The sequence below is a fragment of the Marmota flaviventris genome, chromosome 4, assembly GCF_047511675.1.
Source record: "Marmota flaviventris isolate mMarFla1 chromosome 4, mMarFla1.hap1, whole genome shotgun sequence".
NCBI classification, from domain to species: Eukaryota; Metazoa; Chordata; class Mammalia; order Rodentia; family Sciuridae; genus Marmota; species Marmota flaviventris.
Genome location: NC_092501.1, coordinates 153,041,153 through 153,058,953, shown reverse-complemented (window position 1 = coordinate 153,058,953; position 17,801 = coordinate 153,041,153). Strand labels below are relative to the sequence as shown.

Here is a 17,801-nt window from a genome sequence, read left to right as displayed (position 1 = left end):
AGATTGTTTCATCATTGAAGTCTTGAAACTATTGTGGCTCATCATGGAAAAGTAAATGTATTTAAGAGCAGTGTTATTAAGAACAGTCAAATTATAGCTTAAAAATAGCTTGTATTAACTTTTATATTCATTGGGCATTAGCTTATCAACCAGTATTATAATAGGTGATGGCTCATCTTCAAATAGAAATTTTCAAAGTGTATACATTTCCTACTCCACTTCTGCAGCTCCCAGAGAAATCACTAAATACCTCATTACTTTGCCATCCTAGGCATAGAAACGATATACATGTCAATTATTTTGTAGTACAGTTCATAAGATGCTGCCATGATGTGTGTGTCAGTTTTATATCTTTATTAGTTTTACTAACTTATGGACTAAGAGTTTGTAAGCAACTTAGTTGAATTGACTTAGATCTTTTATTAAGATCCAACTATTTTATTATAAAAGGATCCCTATGATATTCAAAATTGAGGATCCTGAAGACATGTATAGATTATACTTACCTATGTAATCTTAATTACCAGGATTAAATATCTATTCTGTAAGCTTTTTGTATTGGACATTAATTTGCAGGTGATGGTATATTTGCCTATCTCTTGCCTTTTAAATCGTCTACTATCATGTTAAGCAAAATATTATAATCCTTTGGAAAACCAAATTACACTTGAAACTATAGGTTTAATATAGCTGCCTAAGAGAGCATGATTAAATGGGTGGTACAACCTATATGTTATATTTAAGTAGGAGGAGGAAGAGAGAAATAAATGAGGAAGGAATATATACAGGCTAAACTGACAGGTGAGAATCTTTTTCTCTGTTATTGACTGGGGCCATGGCTCAGTGGTAGAGTTCTTGCCTCACATGTGTGAGGCACTGGGTTCGATCCTCAGCACCACATAAAAATAAAATAAAGGTATTGTGTTCATCTATTATAAAAAAAATATTTAAATAAATAAATAACGGTCCGATGACAACTAAAACAAATATACTAAAAAATTTTTTTCTATGTTTGTGACATCAGAATTTTGGTTTCTCAATATTCCGTAGAGAAATCATGTTGAGCCAATCTTCTGAGAATATGTACTTAAGATGATTTAACTTCTCTAATTTAGAATAATTTTAATAGAATGCAGCTTTTAAGAAAATACATGAGGGGTGGGGTTATAGCTCAGTGGTAGAGTCTTGCCTAGTGAGGCCCTGGGTCCAATCCTCAGCATCACAAAAATAAAATTAAATAAAAAATAAAAGTATTGTGTCCATCTATAACTAAGAATATTTTTTAGGAAAGAAAATACATAAATTATAATATCATAAAAATCTTGAGCAAATTGCTTTTAGTATCAAGAGTGAGGAAAACTATTAAGACTAAAATTAAAAAAAGAAAAAAAAATACTAAAATTATAATAGAAATGTATGGTAATTACCAAAATGTGATACAGAATTATGGTAAATATAATATGCAGTGATTTGGATCTGGGATGTCCCCTAAAGTCCATGTGTATCGAGGTTTTGTCCCCAGAATGTGGGCCTAAAAGTCTGGGTATAGAGAGAGGTTTTAGGTCATTGCAGGTATACCTTTGAAGGGAATATTGGAAATCCAGCCCCTTCCAATATTTCTTCACTTCCTGGCTGCTGTGAGGTGATTTTCTTAGCCATATGCTCCTGCCATGATATACTACCTCACCACAGGCCCAAAGCAATGGGACCAACCACCCTTAATGAGCTCAGAGTTCATATTTACATTTCAGGCTTAATTATCCACTTAGATTTGTCTTCTCTCCTGGAGAAAGTTGGTCCTCTTTCTTCATGTCTAGAAGAGCACCTGAGTCATAGTAAAGGATCTATAACTACTTATTAAAGAGAGAAATGAGAAAAAAAATAGAAGTACCATCATGCATTCTGCATATGTGTTTAGAACGTTTGAGACTGGGAGAAGAGTGTAGGTACAAAGAAAATTTAGTCAAGATATTTGCTGAAGAGCAATCAGGAATGTAAATAAACCATTTCTAAAGTAAGTCATTTAAAAGTATTTTATACATCTTTTTAAAGAAAACCAATTACTATAAAAAGAAAAATTATTTTTTCCACAGATGTACCAGAAAGCAAAGGATCAAAATATACTCACTGTGGATAATGTGAAGAGCATTCTACAAAATGAATTTCCTCAGGCTAATATTTGGGATATTTTGGGAATTCATTCCATATATGATAATGAAAGAAAGGTAAGTTAGGACATTATGTTAAATAAAATTAACCAGGCACAGAAAGACAAATATCCCATGATCTTATACATGCAATCTGAAACAGTGGAACTCGCAGGAACAGAGTAAAACGGTGGGTTACAGAGGCTAGAGGGTGGAAGGACTGGTCAAAGGAAATTAAATTTCAGTTAGACCAGAGGAATAAGTGTAAGAAATTTGTTATACATTATGCCGGAAATGGTGGTGCATGCCTGTAATCTCAGCCGCTTGAAAGGCTGAGGCAGGAGGATAGTGAGTTCAAAGCTTAAAAAAAAAAAAAAAAAAAAAATCTGTTATGCATTATGTAATTATAATGGATATCAATAATGTGTACTTGAAAAATCAAAAAAAAATTTAAGTCCCTCTCACCACCAAAACAAATGATAATTATTCAAGAGATGCATATATTAATTGGCTATTACACAACATATACATATATCAAAACATTGTATACCATAAACTTACAATTCTTGTCAATTTAAATAAAAGGTAAATAATGGAGACTGAGCCAAATGATTCTGAAAAAGCAAAGGCAGCAACATAAATTCACAAAAAAAGAAAAATAGCATAAAGAATTCTTAAAATTGATGGACGTGATTTCATTGGTAGAGCCCTACCAAATGTGCAATACGTTGGATGAAAGAAACACTCTAAGAGCTAAGGATAAGGAATACTCTTTTGAATAAGTGACATTTAAGCCGAGTCCTTGAGCAAGAGAAAAAGTTGGACAAAAGAGTACAAGTAACTGATTTTCATTCCAGTCAGAAATGATAGGAGGTCCTGAATTGTGAGGGAACTAAGAGAAGCTGTTGTTGCTACGTATATAGATTGCAGACATGTGTTGCATTTGTGTTTGGGGGAAGCTCAGAAGATGAGGCTTGAGAAAGTAGACAAGGAGCATGATTGCATATGTCTTATAAACAATATAGTCGGCCCTTGGTATCCATGGGGAATTGGTTTCCAAATCTCACATGGATACCAAAATGCATGGACATCCAACTCACATAAAATGGAATACTAGTTTCATATGCCCTGCAACTAATCCTTCATATACTTTAAATGATCTCTACATTATTTATAATACCTAAAGTAATGTAAACTATATGTGAATAGTTGTTCAGTATTTAGAAGAAAATGAATAAAAATCTGTACATTTTCAGTATAGGCACAATGTTTTGTAATCTGCATTTGGTTGAATCCTGAGATGTGAGACCTGTGAATAGAGGGACTCAACTGTGTTTAATGTACATGCAAAATGATTGAAGACTTTGGCAACAGTGAAAAACATGAAAGCTATCAGTCAGAGGTGTCATAGTGAGGTGACTGTGGCACGCATTTTTTTGTAAAGAACTTTCTCCATTGTTGAAAATGGATTGTTTAAGGGTAGGAGTGTACATGATGATACAGATGAAGAAACACAGAGGAGAGACGAAAGATGGGATAGTAGTAGGCCTTGCAAGAAGTAGAGGCAGAAGAAAGTGGACATATTCAAGTTATTTAGCAAGTACAAGTACAGGCGTGCTGCTGGATTGGGTATGTTAGAAGTTGAAAAATTGTCAAGAATGGTTAGCAAGGTTCAATTGAATAGCTGACTAGAAGAGATGTGATACTGTTGCCACAATGGAAAGGAGTGGAGGAGGAGAAACAGATTTGTGTAGATACTTGAGGTCTCTGTCTTCCAGAGGAGATGTGAAATAAGAAATTGGATATGTGTTTTTATAGGTCAGAAGTGAGGTATGGACTGAAAGTATAAAATTCGTTACTGGCTTATTTGTGGTAATTAAAGCTTTTGAATGGATAGATTGCCTAGTTGGAAGTCATAGAGTAGCATCTAAAATCAAACATCTAAAACCAAAAGATCTAAAACAAAGCCCATCATCTTCCTTATTACCTCAAACTTATGTTCCTTCTTTAAGCCTTACCACAGAGGATAGATTTCATCACTGTTCACCTAGACTACTTATGCTAGAAGCCTGCTAGTCATTCTAAACTACATGTTTTCCCTCTTATTCTCCAAAAATATATATACATAGATCATTAAGTTGGGTCATTTCCACCTATTAAATATTTCATACATTACATCATTATCTCCTTAACTATTTATTGCCATAAATTTTTGTTCTGGCTCTTGCTTTTTTCTTTCCCATACTACTGCAGTAGCTTCCAATCCAGTCTCTAGTATATGATCCTCTTGTACATTTTTTTTTTTTTTTTTTTTTTTTTTTTTTAAGAGAGACGCTCTCACTGAGTTGCTTAGGGCCTCACCATTGCTGAGGCTGGCTTTGACTTGTAACCCTCCTGCCTCAGCCTCCCAAGCCCCACTGGGATTACAGGCATGCGCCACCGCACCTGGCACTATTGTGTTCTTAAAATAATCAAATCTAAACATACTTTTTCACAAACTATTCCTTGATAGCATTTACAAAATAACCCCTATGGTACTCTAAATACTATATTCACACTTGTTTTTAGTGTATCCATCTTTTCCTCTATTAAACTATAAGTATTTTAGGATAGAGTTTATATGCCTTTTATATAAATTCATAAGCCTAATATATAGCAGGTGCCCAACAAATGCAAAAGGGGACTGTAGTGCTGTGGTTAATAGTTCAGAATATTGGTTAGACAGACATGGGTACAAATTCTGGTTCTAAAATATAGTAGCTTTTTCACATGGAAGTGATTTAATCTCTGTTTCATCATATTATAGTACTTTGAGTTGAGCATCTCTAATCTGATCTCTGAAGTACTCCAAGATCTGAAACTTTTTCAAACATTTTCTGATATTTGTGAATTTCTGTAAGTTCAGGTTTTTGGATTAAGGATGCTCAATTGGTAAAGTCTTTAAAGATATTCCAAAATCAAAATACTTCTGTTTCCCATTTCAAATAAGCTGTATTCAACTTGTACTTACTTTTTAGACTACTCTTGAGAATGTTGACAATAATAATCATAATACTTAATATTAAATATAAATGAATGAATTGTTGAATGACATATCATTTGTAAATTAAATCCAACTATTGAGGACCTTCATTATATGCTCTCTGACTTCATTATCCAACAGCTCTCCCCTTCATATCACACCCATATTCACTTGTCATTGCCTAAATATACCATATTCTCACTTCCTTCTAGTCCTTGCTGTGCTGTCTTTACTTGGAATATCTTTCTCCATTTAGTCTTCCAAACTTATTCACCCCTTAAAGCTTTCAGTGTCTCCAACAGAAGACTTTTATGATAACTTCCCCTCGATATTCAAGGTTGGTTAGATGCTTTTCTGGACCTTCTTGGAACCTTGATATAACTGTTTTGCTTTCAGTATCAAAACCCATAAGGGAAGACTTTGAGCTCTGTATTCACTGGATCCATCCAAATTGCCGGTGGCATGATTCAATATTGTTTTCTGAATAAATGAATGTAAGAATAAATTAAGTCTAATGCACTTAAGTATTGTCTATATTGAGTTCAGCAAGCCTCACTGCTTGTTTTTGTGAAGTATTTTGAGGGCACTGCCTTGCTCATTTGTTCATGTGTTGCTTGTGACTGCTTATACACTGTAATATCAAAGGTGAGTTATTGTGACAGACCAGATGGCTTACAAAGACTAAACTATTAACAGTCTGACCTTTTGCAGAAAGTTTCCTGACTCCTCCTCTGTGCAGATAAATGACTTTCCTTTACATATTATTTGAAAAGGACAGAGAAGATTAGTGAAACTGACATTTTTTTAATAAAAATATTTCTTTTTTTTTATTGGTTGTTCAAAACATTACAAAGCTCTTGACATATCATATTTCATACATTTGATTCAAGTGGGTTATGAACTCCCATTTTTACGCCATATACAGAGGATAGGAAAGATAGCAGAATACAACAGTCACTAGTATGGCAATATGTAAAAACGTGGATGTGTAACCGATGTGATTCTGCAATCTGTATACGGCGTAATAAAAATATTTCTATAAAAATGTGCTAGTGTCCCTTTTTCTTTCTGTTTCAAACAGCCATATTTTTTGACGCTGATGTTTAATTAATAGGCAGGAGCAAGCTTTTATAAAATGACTGGCCTGGGTCCTTTACCTCAAGCTCTTTATAATGGTGAATCCTTTAACCATGAAGAGATGAATATTGAAGAACTAGAAATGGCTGTTCTTCACAGAATGATGGATGCATCTGAATATTTACAAAGAGATGTTTTTATGGTAAGTAAACATGTAAGAGGAACTACATAAATGATATCTATAAAAGATATTTTCTTATTAAAATTTTTAATGGTCAAGCTAATTGTGTAAAAATTTTCATTTTGATAATTTAAGTGATTTAAAAATTAATTTCTTATACATAATTACATCTTAAATTTGATTCACAAGTCTAGTTTTTACAAGAAAGTTCATTACCAGTAATCCTAAGTTATATGCTATTTATTGATTTATTTTAGACTAATATTCAAATTATCTGTATAATTTTAAATATTCATATATATGCTTATTTTTTAAATAATATTTTTGTTATCATAGGGCACATTGAATGATCAAATGAATGCAGTGGATTTTCTAATGGATAAGAATAATGTTGTACCCCGTATAAATTCTTTGATTTTGCACACTAATCCTCAGTATCTTAATTTAATATCTTCATCAGGTAAAATAACCCTTCACATACTATTCTAAAAATGCTTACTATGAATATTTCATTAATTCATTATTGAACCTTTAATGTGGAATTTTTCAGTAACTACTGCCATTGAAGATTTCTCTACTTACTTTTTCTTGGATTCACAAGATAAAAGTGCTGTGATTGCAGAGAACATGCATTATTTAACTCAAGAAGGTAATGTTTATTTTATGAAATTTATTCCTAAACAGCATTTTAGTTCCTTACATTATGTTGATATTTTTGACTGGAAAACATGATTTAGTTTGGTAGTTTATAATTTATTACAACTTAGGGATTGTGCTGGGAAAATTGTGCCTCTTATCCTAACTAAGCATATATGCAACAGATATTCATCTTGGCTTTTTGCCTTATTTTAAAGTAAACTATTCCATTTTCACCTTTTTAAGAAAGCAATAAACTGATAAAATGCATGAATAAAAGTGCAGCTCCCAGATAGAGGAGAAAATAGTTTTATGCGCTGTGGTTAAACAAAATCTGGATGTTTGGCTTAGGTTAGGATCACAACCAGATGAGAGACCAGTGCAGTAACATTTGTGGAAATAAGGATTTAGCTTAAAGAAGTCTTCACTGAGACCACAGATTTGTTATTGTGCAATTAAATATTCATATAGATGGAGATAATTAGTACAGGTTTTTTGTTGTTGGTTTTGGAGGGCTTATTTTATTTTTCTGTCTGCTTTGTTTGGAAATAAAAATGGGAGCTAATAAGTTAAAGAAAGGCTGGTTTGTATTTCAATATGTAAGAAGTAACTTTGTAACAATAGGAGTGACCTAAAGATAGAGAACTGTTGCAAGGGAGAGAACTTACATATGAAAGATTTAAATCAAAAGTCTACACAATTAGTTTTTAAGAATGCCATAGACTGAGGGGCTGGGGTTATTATGGCTCTTGGTAGAGCGCTCACCTTGCTCACCTGGCTTGAACATGCAAGGCCCTGGGTTCGATCCTCATCACCACATAAAAAGAATGCCATAGACTGAGTCCAAATTGGCACCTGGATTACTTTCAGATTTCATGATTTTATGTTCAGAAAGTTATATGTCTATAAGAAATCCAACAAATAAAATACATTTCCATATTATGGCATGCTGTGCCCTTGAATATATCAAGTAAAGGAGGAAGGAGTCAAAGATCAGATTCTGGGTTGTATTTCAAAAATGCCTCTGGGCATCTGACTAAGCCTATTGGAATGCCTTTTGGTTAAATCTCTTGCAAATTAAAGGAATAATAACTTAGACTCTAATCTTTTTATTTGTGTTTATGTAAATGTGTGAAGAAATAACGCAATTTGGTTAAGGTAGCGAAAGGCTCATATTAAGGCAATATTGGAATTCTTTGAAAAGAATGTGTTAGTGCCCTACTCTTATTTCTAAAGATAGCAAGTGGAATGAGCTGTCCTTTGTGTATTTCCTTATTAACAAGATCAGTTTTTGTAGATTTAGATAGCACTGACTATGGTAATTACTGTAATTTTGAATCTGTTCAGGAGTAAGTTTTAGGAACAGCAAATTTTTATTTTAAATTGGTGAACTGATCTAAAGGATTATTTTTTCTACAGTTTTAGTTATGGCATTTAAAATAAAAATTTGCTGTTCCTAAAACTTACTTAAAAATGGATTCTTCCTATAGACTTAAAGTTTTGAAATTCTTCTGAAAAGAGAATTACATCAACATAGGAAAAAAAAAATACAAATTAGACCTAGCAAATGAGAACCAGAAATCAATGAGATATTTTCTATATCTATTAGATAAACTTGACTGTCTTGTTTTTACAGATACGTGGGGTGTAAATACCAATTTTTTTAAAATAAATATAGCTAGAAGACAATTTTACTTGCCAACACTGGGATCATGAAAGCTATAAAACAATTTCTCTATTGGTAAAAGAATTGTGCGCATCTGTTCCTTAGGGACTACACTCTTTTTAAAAAATTTTTTTGTATCTATTTATATAAAGGATTACAATAAACTACTCTTCTAGCACTTTTATACTAGCACTTCTGTATGTACATTACATATTTCCACATACACACATTTTTCAGAAATAAGATATTTTGTGTTAATTGAAAACTTTTCTTAGTTTTATTTTAGAAAGAATTAATTTTACTTGACTATTTGAAACTTTCAGATGATGATGTAATTTCTGCAGTCACTCTGTGGATTATTGCTGATTTTGATACACCATCTGGGAGAAAACTGCTTTTTAATGCATTAAAGCACATGGTGAGTTAGCTATTCTTCCTATAAAAATTGTAGTTTCAAGAAAGCAATATGAAGAGCATGCATTAAATTTTTATTTCTCTTTGCGTACATTTTAACTTGATTAAAACACAGCACTAAAGAAATTAAAGAATTCAATCTCGATATAAAACGGGTAACCTTACCCAGAAAAAGATAACCCATATATCTTCCATGACTCATGGTCTATATATTCTCTGTTAGCCTTATGATCCAATGTATACATGCCTAATAGTGGTTATAAATAGATTATTAAAACAAAATATTCTAGAGCCTACTACTAACTCAGTAACCACAGTACTGCTTTTTATCAGTAGTAGCTAGTAATAGCAATTTTTTTGTTACGTAATGACATAGCACTTTCTCCCTGATTATTAAAGAAAAACTGAGTAAACTTGTTTTACCCAAAATATTTTAAGCTTTAACTTAATCTCGTTTTTTATTATTAGATAATTGTAAACCAATATGCTTGGATTCATTTTTATGTTTGTTTAAAAGTACTCTTTAATGACTACCTGTATTTCTAAGGGAACATATTCCTGTCTTTATAAGAAATACGAACCAAAATATTTTGTGAAATTATTGCTAAGCATAAATTTAACAATGAACATTTATGTTCTCACCTGTTTCTGAGGTTCAGGAAATCGGGAGCAACTTGGCTAATTGTCTCTGCCCTCACTCATCTCATGAGGATGCAGTCAAACTTTGGTTGCCGTCATCTGAAGGCCAAGTTTCTAAGATGGCTCACTTACCTGCCTATTGGCAGGATTTTTTGTTTGGCTGTTAGCAGAGCACTTTATTCCATTGCCACATAGACCTCTTTTTGGTGTTGCTTAAAATCTTCACAGCACAGTAGCTTTCTCCAGAATGAGCGATAGAGACAAAGACAGTCACAATGTAATTTATGAAGTACTCTTAAAAGCCACAAACTCTGTTTGTTACACAGTGCACTTCTATTCAGTTTGAGAAGGTGCTATATGAGGCCATGAATACCTGGAGATGGAGATCATTGGGGCCATCTTGGAGGCTGGCTATCACATTAGGCATAAGTAATATATCTTAAGTAAAACGTAACATTTATAGAAGGATTTTTCACATCATATTAGACAATATCAGAATGTATGCGGGCTTTTCTCAGTGACCAGCAGACCAGCAAATTTCAAAAAAAAGGTGGTTTGTAATCTTTAGGGAGAAGTTAACTTCTGCTTGCTATTCTCAAGAAATTCTGAGAGCATGTTCTCTGAGAAGCTTACAAACTGCCTTTCTTTAGTAGTTATATTATATATCACAAATAACTTTGATTTGACTTGGTTGCTTCTTCTGTAACTTTGAGAAGTGCTATCTTTATAATTTCTTCTTAAAGAATAGATGTTTATTTTCATTATATGGAAGCTTTTCAAAAATAAATGTATCTTTACAACAATAAATTTAAAATATTATAACATGAAGTACATTAATCTTGAAAAGTAGGGATAATTTTTTAAATTTTTTAATCCTAATCAGTTATACATGACAGCAGAATGATAATTTTGAATCTCAAATGCTATCTGTTAGAAATAGAAAAATTGAAGAAATAACTTTTGTATAATAAAACCATCATTTCACTGTAGTTTTTCTGATTTTCACTCAGATATTTTAAGTTTTTTTCCCCTTGAATTTGAGAATATTACACATTTCTTACAGAAAATTGAAAGTGTAGAACAGCAAAGATGAACAAGGAAGAAAAGTATTTAGGTCATAGAACCCATTACTTAGAGTCAGTCTGTTAATGTTTAGGTGTATTTCTTGCCTATATATGTGTGTGTGTGTGTGTGTTCATTTTTACATGGCTGAAATTATCACTTAGATTTTTATCCAAATTTTTTTCCAATAATAAAAATTTCATGTTGACAAGAATTTGAATGAATGCATAATTATCCATGTGGAATTATATAATAACAGTGAAAATTCAGGTGGTTTAAGTTTTTTGCTACTATAGATAATCTGTCATAAATAACTTTGAATATATTACTTTCCTGTATTTTTATTCTTAGAATAGGGTACTAAAAATCAGTGTCATAAAAAGATGTTGCCCCCATTCAACATCCTGAATCTAAGGGTAGTTAACATTTTTAGATATTCAATAATTCTTAACAAATGTCCTTTTAAAGTGGCTAATTTCCAGTTTTAGAGCAGCTATGATATCACAGTGTTAAGTCTTTATTTTTGTTATCTAATTTTTTCTACCAATTTAAAACATTGATAGCTTCTATTTTTTTTTTTTTTCCGTTATAGATGGACACGATACCTTCATTTTTGTGTGGTGCTGAGGCTCAAACCCAGTGCCTCACATATGCTAGGCGAGCACTCTACCACAGAGTTATAACCCCAGCCCCTAGATAGCTTCTTTTTTTTTTTTTAAAGAGAGGAGAGAGAACTTTAATATTTATTTATTTATTTTTAGTTATTGGCGGACACAACTTCTTTGTTTGTATGTGGTACTGAGGATCGAACCCGGGCCGCACGCATGCCAGGCGAGCGCGCTACCGCTTGAGCCACATCCCCAGCCCCCTAGATAGCTTCTTAATTGTGTTTACTTTATAACTAGTGGCACAGAGCATTTCATTGATTGGCCAATTATATTTCCTCTCTTCTGAATACATTGTTTGCATCTGAACAAGTGTCTTTAGCATATGTGGTACTAAATTTAATAGCACATTCATTTATCTAGTAAATATTCAACTTAGTTACTGGGGATATAATTAGTATACAAAACTAAGACTGTGTCCTTGTGCATCTTAAATTCTAACAGAGGTGGGGTGGGTAATCAAGCAGATACTCTCTAATAGATATAATAAGCTGAGTTAGATGTTAGAAGCTGGGAAGTACTATGGAAAGGAGAAAATCAGTCCAGAACCAGGTTGCAGACTAATGACAATTTTACATAAAATTGGCAGAATAGGCCTCAGTGAGATGGCGATATTTAAGCAATGACTTAAAGGAATTGAAAGAATTAACTATTTAAATTCCAAGGAGAAGTATATTCTCGGTAGAGAGCCTTGTCTTTGCAAGGGTCCTAATGCAAGAACATAAGTGTAGGAAGATGGTAAAGCATGCAGCTAGAACACAGTGAGTAAGGAGGGATGACAAGAAATAAGGTAACAAAATTGAGTTGCCAAATCATATCAGGCTTATAGGTGTCAAGGTTTTATCATCAAATCATAGGAGCACTTGGTAGATTAATATTCTTGTATCTCAGCTTGTATTGTTTGCAACATCTTATCACTGAAATCACCATGAGATTTTTATAGTTAAAAATACTTCTGTATTTGGGCTGGGATTGTGGCTCAGTGGTAGAGCGCTCACCTAGCATGGGCGGGACCCAGGTTCGATCCTCAGCACCACATAAAAATAAAGGCATTGTGTTGTGTCCATCTACACCTAAAAAGTAAATATTTTTTTTAAAAAATACTTATCTATATTAGAACTATCAGACTTATAAAATTCCTTTTGTCATTTTTAAAGTTTTAATTCTGTTTATTTTGTAAGTGTGTGTGTGTGTGTGTGTGTGTGTATACACACATATAATTATATATAATTTGTGATACTTTTCACAGGTTGTGCTTAAGTCCCCACACCTAGTTACTATAACCCTTTACCATTGAGTGTGTATGTGACTTGAAGACTTGTTTCAATTCAAGGATTTTGTGATTGCTTTTGATCTTTGTTTACCCTTGGAATAGTATCTTAGAATTTACTTTTCTAATCACTCCTAGGAAGCTTCGGCCTTTGGCATGAACACAGGCTTCCAGACTTCACATAATAAGTTTAGTGGTATTTTTAAGCCTGATTATCTAGGAGTTACCCAGAGTCAGAGTAGCTTTTTGTTCAGTAGTGTTTATTCAGAGGTTTTGCTTAAGTCCCTTAAACCAGTAATGGCTTCTGCTCTTTTCATATTTTTTTGTGATTTAGGGAATGCTTTCAAATCTGCCTCATTCCCTGTTCTGATTTCTCTTGAGTGGAGACAATATAGAATATATTGCAGTCTTCTATACCTTCAGGAATGAGTGATACCAGAACAGTTTTTTACTATTTCTTTCTGTAATTCTCTACTAAAATCTGATTACTCTGCCATTTTACTTGCTACTAGTATCATGTACCTTCTAGCATCTTCTTAATTGCTTTCCACTAAGATCTCAATTATTTTTGACAGTGCCCCTTAGGTATAAACTGCTTTACACTATAATCAAAATAGCTATTGTCAGAGCTATAGAACTCTGTCCTTGGGTCCTTCTCTTTCCTCAGATAGAACATCTGTACCATTGCAATGAGACTGAGTCAGGAATGGCAGCCTTTTTCTTCCATAATGCCCTTGATCTATGAGTGGACATTAGTAAGGGAATTGTAATAGCTAGTTAACTTTGTTTGCCCCTCTTTGCGTGGGGACCTCTACCCTATGAGTGAGCTGGTGCTGAGGCAATTGAAATCCTATTGTATTCAGTGGGCTATGCTTGGTACAGAGGTTCTGCCCAGCAAGAGGGAGCAAGTAGGGGGAAGGGAGCTCTAGCACTCTTAACCTGGACTGCCTCAAGTAAAGAGTTTATGCAACATAGACCTGTCCTATCCTTTGGGATGGAGCATAAGTCTAAACTGGGAGTTGAAAACAAAGGGATCCCCTACACTTGAAGCTGAACTCTGTAACTTGGAACTCAGAGGTGGAAAGGATGGAAGCCAGTTGTGGCTCAAAGGCCACAGATTCTTATGTTGTTTGTGAGATTTAGTGTGTTTTCCTGAAAACATTTTTCTTTATAAGCTTTATGCCATTGAACAACTTCCAGAGATTTTAATGATTGTTTTCTTAACATTTTTTACCAATTATAAGATTGTTCTACTAGAGAGAATGTCCACCAGACTTCCCCCAATAGCCTTTATAAGAAACTACAAATTTAACTGTTTTTTACTAATTTTTTTGTTCATACCTTGTAATACTACAACTTTATTTTTATGAAAGTAAATTTTTTGTTGGAGCCATCAGTTATGTTTTTTGAAATATATTGAGAGTGCATATTTTCTGGCCTTTTAAGTGTGAATATGTTCATTGTTGCTTTCTAGTTATTGATCAGAATTTTTTTCCTCAAAACCAAGTAGAAATTGCTTTATTGATCTTTTCTAGTTTTTTAAATATTTTTTTAGTTATAGGTGGACACAATATTTTTATGTGGTGCTAAGAATCTAACCCAGTGCCTCAGGCATGCTATGGGAGCGATCTACTTCTGAGCCACAACCTCAGCCCTGATCTTTTCTATTTTTATTATAGAGAAATCTGAATACTTTTATGTAGGTTTTTTTCCCCTTTCAAATTAAAGGAAATAGTATTTCTAAGTATTGATAGTTTTTGTTTTTTTCAAAAAATACACAGCCTTTCTCATTTGCAGCAGCAAACAAGTTTTCCCCTAACTTTACTTTTATAATTATTTTTTCAATTTTATTTTTAAATAAAATTGAAAAATATTTCGTATGCTTTTCATCTTGTCATTTCTTCTGCACTCTGAAATAAAGATTCTTACTTGTCATCCAGATTAGAGGTCAACAAACTCTTGTCAAAGGCCAGGTTATAAAGGTTTTCAGTTTTGCATGCTATATGTAGCCTTCATCACATACTACTCTTTACTTTTAACAACCCTTTAAATTATAACATGTTGACTAGAGGACCACTTAAAACAGGCTCCAAGCCAGGTGCAGTGGCACACATCTATAATCCCAGCAACTCAGGAGGCTGAGGCAGGAGGATTGCAAGTTTGAAAACAGCCTCAGCAACCTGGCAAGACCCTAAGCAACCTAGTGAGATCCTGTCTCAAAAAGGTGGGGAGGGTGCTAGGAATATGGCTCAGTGGGTAAGTGCCCCTGGTTTCAATCCCCAGTACCAAAAAAATAAACAGGCTGCAAGCAAGATTTGATCTATGGATTATAGTTGCAGGCTACCGCTCATGCACTAGTTTATTAACTGACTTATTTGGGGTATAGGTCTTATTTTTACTCTTTCTAGTGCTATTTTTGACTTTCATTTTTATTTCAAACAACTTATTTTTAATTTATGCTTTTCTCATTTGAGACTCTTCTTTTGATATCTTGGGTGCAGTTTATAGAGGCCATGTTTTCTTTCACTAGTATACAAAATTTTAAAAACTAATATAATGGACACTGATATACCTAACACCTAGACTTAAGAATTAATATCTTGCCTTATTTGTTTAATCTATCTGGAGAGATGGGGGAGGTGATAGTCTAGACCATTTTTAATTTATAGAAATTAGCATATATCATCTCTTAGTACTTCATGCATTTTCTAAAGAATAAGCATATTCCTCTATATAACCCCAATACCACTATAATATTGTTAGTACTAAATCTTCAGTAAATTTACTCTTGGAAGTAGACAAAAAGAAGAAATTTAAAACAATTTCCCCTGGTTAAGAATTTTTTTTCCCTTTTAAGCCAGGATCCAGTTTTCTTTTTTTTTTTTTTTTTAATTTTTTATTGTTGGCTGTTCAAAACATTACATAGTTCTTGATATATTTCACAATTTGATTCAAGTGGGTTATGAGCTCCCATTTTTACCCCATATACAGATTGCAGAATCACATCAGTTACACATCCATTGATTTACATATTGCCATACTAGTGTCTGTTGTATTCTGCTGTCTTTCCTATCCTCTACTATCCCCCCTCCCCTCCCCTCCCCTCCCCTCCCCTCTTCTCTCTCTGCCCCCTTTACTGACATTCGTTTGTCCCCCTTGTATTATTTTTCCCCTTCCCCTCACTTCCTCTTGTATGTACTTTTGTATAACTCTGAGGGTCTCCTTCCATTTCCATGCATTTTCCCTTCTCTCTCCCTTTCCCTCCCACCTCTCATCCCTGTTTAATGTTAATCTTCTTCTCATGCTCTTCGACCCTACTCTGTTCTTAGTTACTCTCCTTATATCAAAGAAGACATTTGACATTTGTTTTTTAGGGATTGGCTAGCTTCACTTAGCATAATCTGCTCTAATGCCATCCATTTCCCTGTAAATTCTATGATTTTGTCATTTTTTAATGCAGAGTAATACTCCATTGTGTATAAATGCCACATTTTTTTTATCCATTCATCCATTGAAGGGCATCTAGGTTGGTTCCACAGTCTAGCTATTGTGAATTGTGCTGCTATGAACATCGATGTAGCAGTGTCCCTGTAGCATGCTCTTTTTAGGTCTTTAGGGAATAGACCGAGAAGGGGAATAGCTGGGTCAAATGGTGGCTCCATTCCCAGCTTTCCAAGAAATCTCCATACTGCTTTCCAAATTGGCTGCACCAATTTGCAGTCCCACCAGCAATGTACAAGTGTACCCTTTTCCCCACATCCTCGCCAGCACTTGTTGTTGTTTGACTTCATAATGGCTGCCAATCTAACTGGAGTGAGATGGTATCTTAGGGTGGTTTTGATTTGCATTTCTCTGACTGCTAGAGATGGTGAGCATTTTTTCATGTACTTGTTGATTGACTGTATGTCCTCCTCTGAGAAGTGTCTGTTCAGGTCCTTGGCCCATTTGTTGATTGGGTTGTTTGTTCTCTTATTGTCTAATTTTTTGAGCTCTTTGTATACTCTGGATATTAGGGCTCTATCTGAAGTGTGAGGAGTAAAGATTTGTTCCCAGGATGTAGGCTCTCTATTTACCTCTCTTATTGTATCTTTTGCTGAGAAAAAACTTTTTAGTTTGAGTAAGTCCCATTTGTTGATTCTAGTTATTAACTTTTGTGCTGTGGGTGTCCTATTGAGGAATTTGGAGCCCGACCCCACCGACTGTAGATCGTAGCCAACTTTTTCTTCTATCAGACGGCGCGTCTCTGATTTGATATCAAGCTCCTTGATCCATTTTGAATTAACTTTTGTGCATGGCGAGAGAAAGGGATTCAGTTTCATTTTGTTGCATATGGATTTCCAGTTTTCCCAGCACCATTTGTTGAAGATGCTATCCTTCCTCCATTGCATGCTTTTAGACCCTTTATCAAATATAAGATAGTTGTAGTTTTGTGGATTGGTTTCTGTGTCCTCTATTCTGTACCATTGGTCCACCCGCCTGTTTTGGTACCAGTACCATGCTGTTTTTGTTACTATTGCTCTGTAATATAGTTTGAAGTCTGGTATCGCTATACCGCCTGATTCACACTTCCTGCTTAGCATTGTTTTTGCTATTCTGGGTCTTTTATTTTTCCATATGAATTTCATGATTGCTTTCTCTATTTCTACAAGAAATGCCGTTGGGATTTTGATTGGCATTGCATTAAACCTATAGAGAACTTTTGGTAATATCGCCATTTTGATGATGTTAGTTCTGCCTATCCATGAACAGGGTATATTTTTCCATCTTCTAAGATCTTCTTCTATTTCTCTCTTTAGGGTTCTGTAGTTTTCATTGTATAAGTCTTTCACCTCTTTTGTTAGGTTGATTCCCAAGTATTTTATTTTTTTTTGAAGATATTGTGAATGGAGTGGTTGTCCTCATTTCCATTTCAGAGGATTTGTCGCTGATATACAGGACTGCCTTTGATTTATGCGTGTTGATTTTATATCCTGCCACTTTGCTGAATTCATTTATTAGCTCTAATAGTTTCTTTGTAGACCC

General features: G+C 33.9%; 1 protein-coding gene across 2 annotated transcripts in view; it reads left to right on the top strand.

Moving 5' to 3' along the window:
* Uggt2 (UDP-glucose glycoprotein glucosyltransferase 2) overlaps nt 1-17,801 on the top strand; it is a 194,261-nt gene that overhangs the window by 68,036 nt on the left and 108,424 nt on the right. For both annotated transcript variants that reach the window (XM_027938864.2, XM_071611594.1), the window contains exons 16-20: nt 2,094-2,225; nt 6,284-6,448; nt 6,764-6,887; nt 6,978-7,076; nt 9,053-9,147. In XM_027938864.2, coding sequence (XP_027794665.2) covers nt 2,094-2,225; nt 6,284-6,448; nt 6,764-6,887; nt 6,978-7,076; nt 9,053-9,147 — 615 coding nt within the window. The remainder of the gene's footprint in view (nt 1-2,093; nt 2,226-6,283; nt 6,449-6,763; nt 6,888-6,977; nt 7,077-9,052; nt 9,148-17,801) is intronic.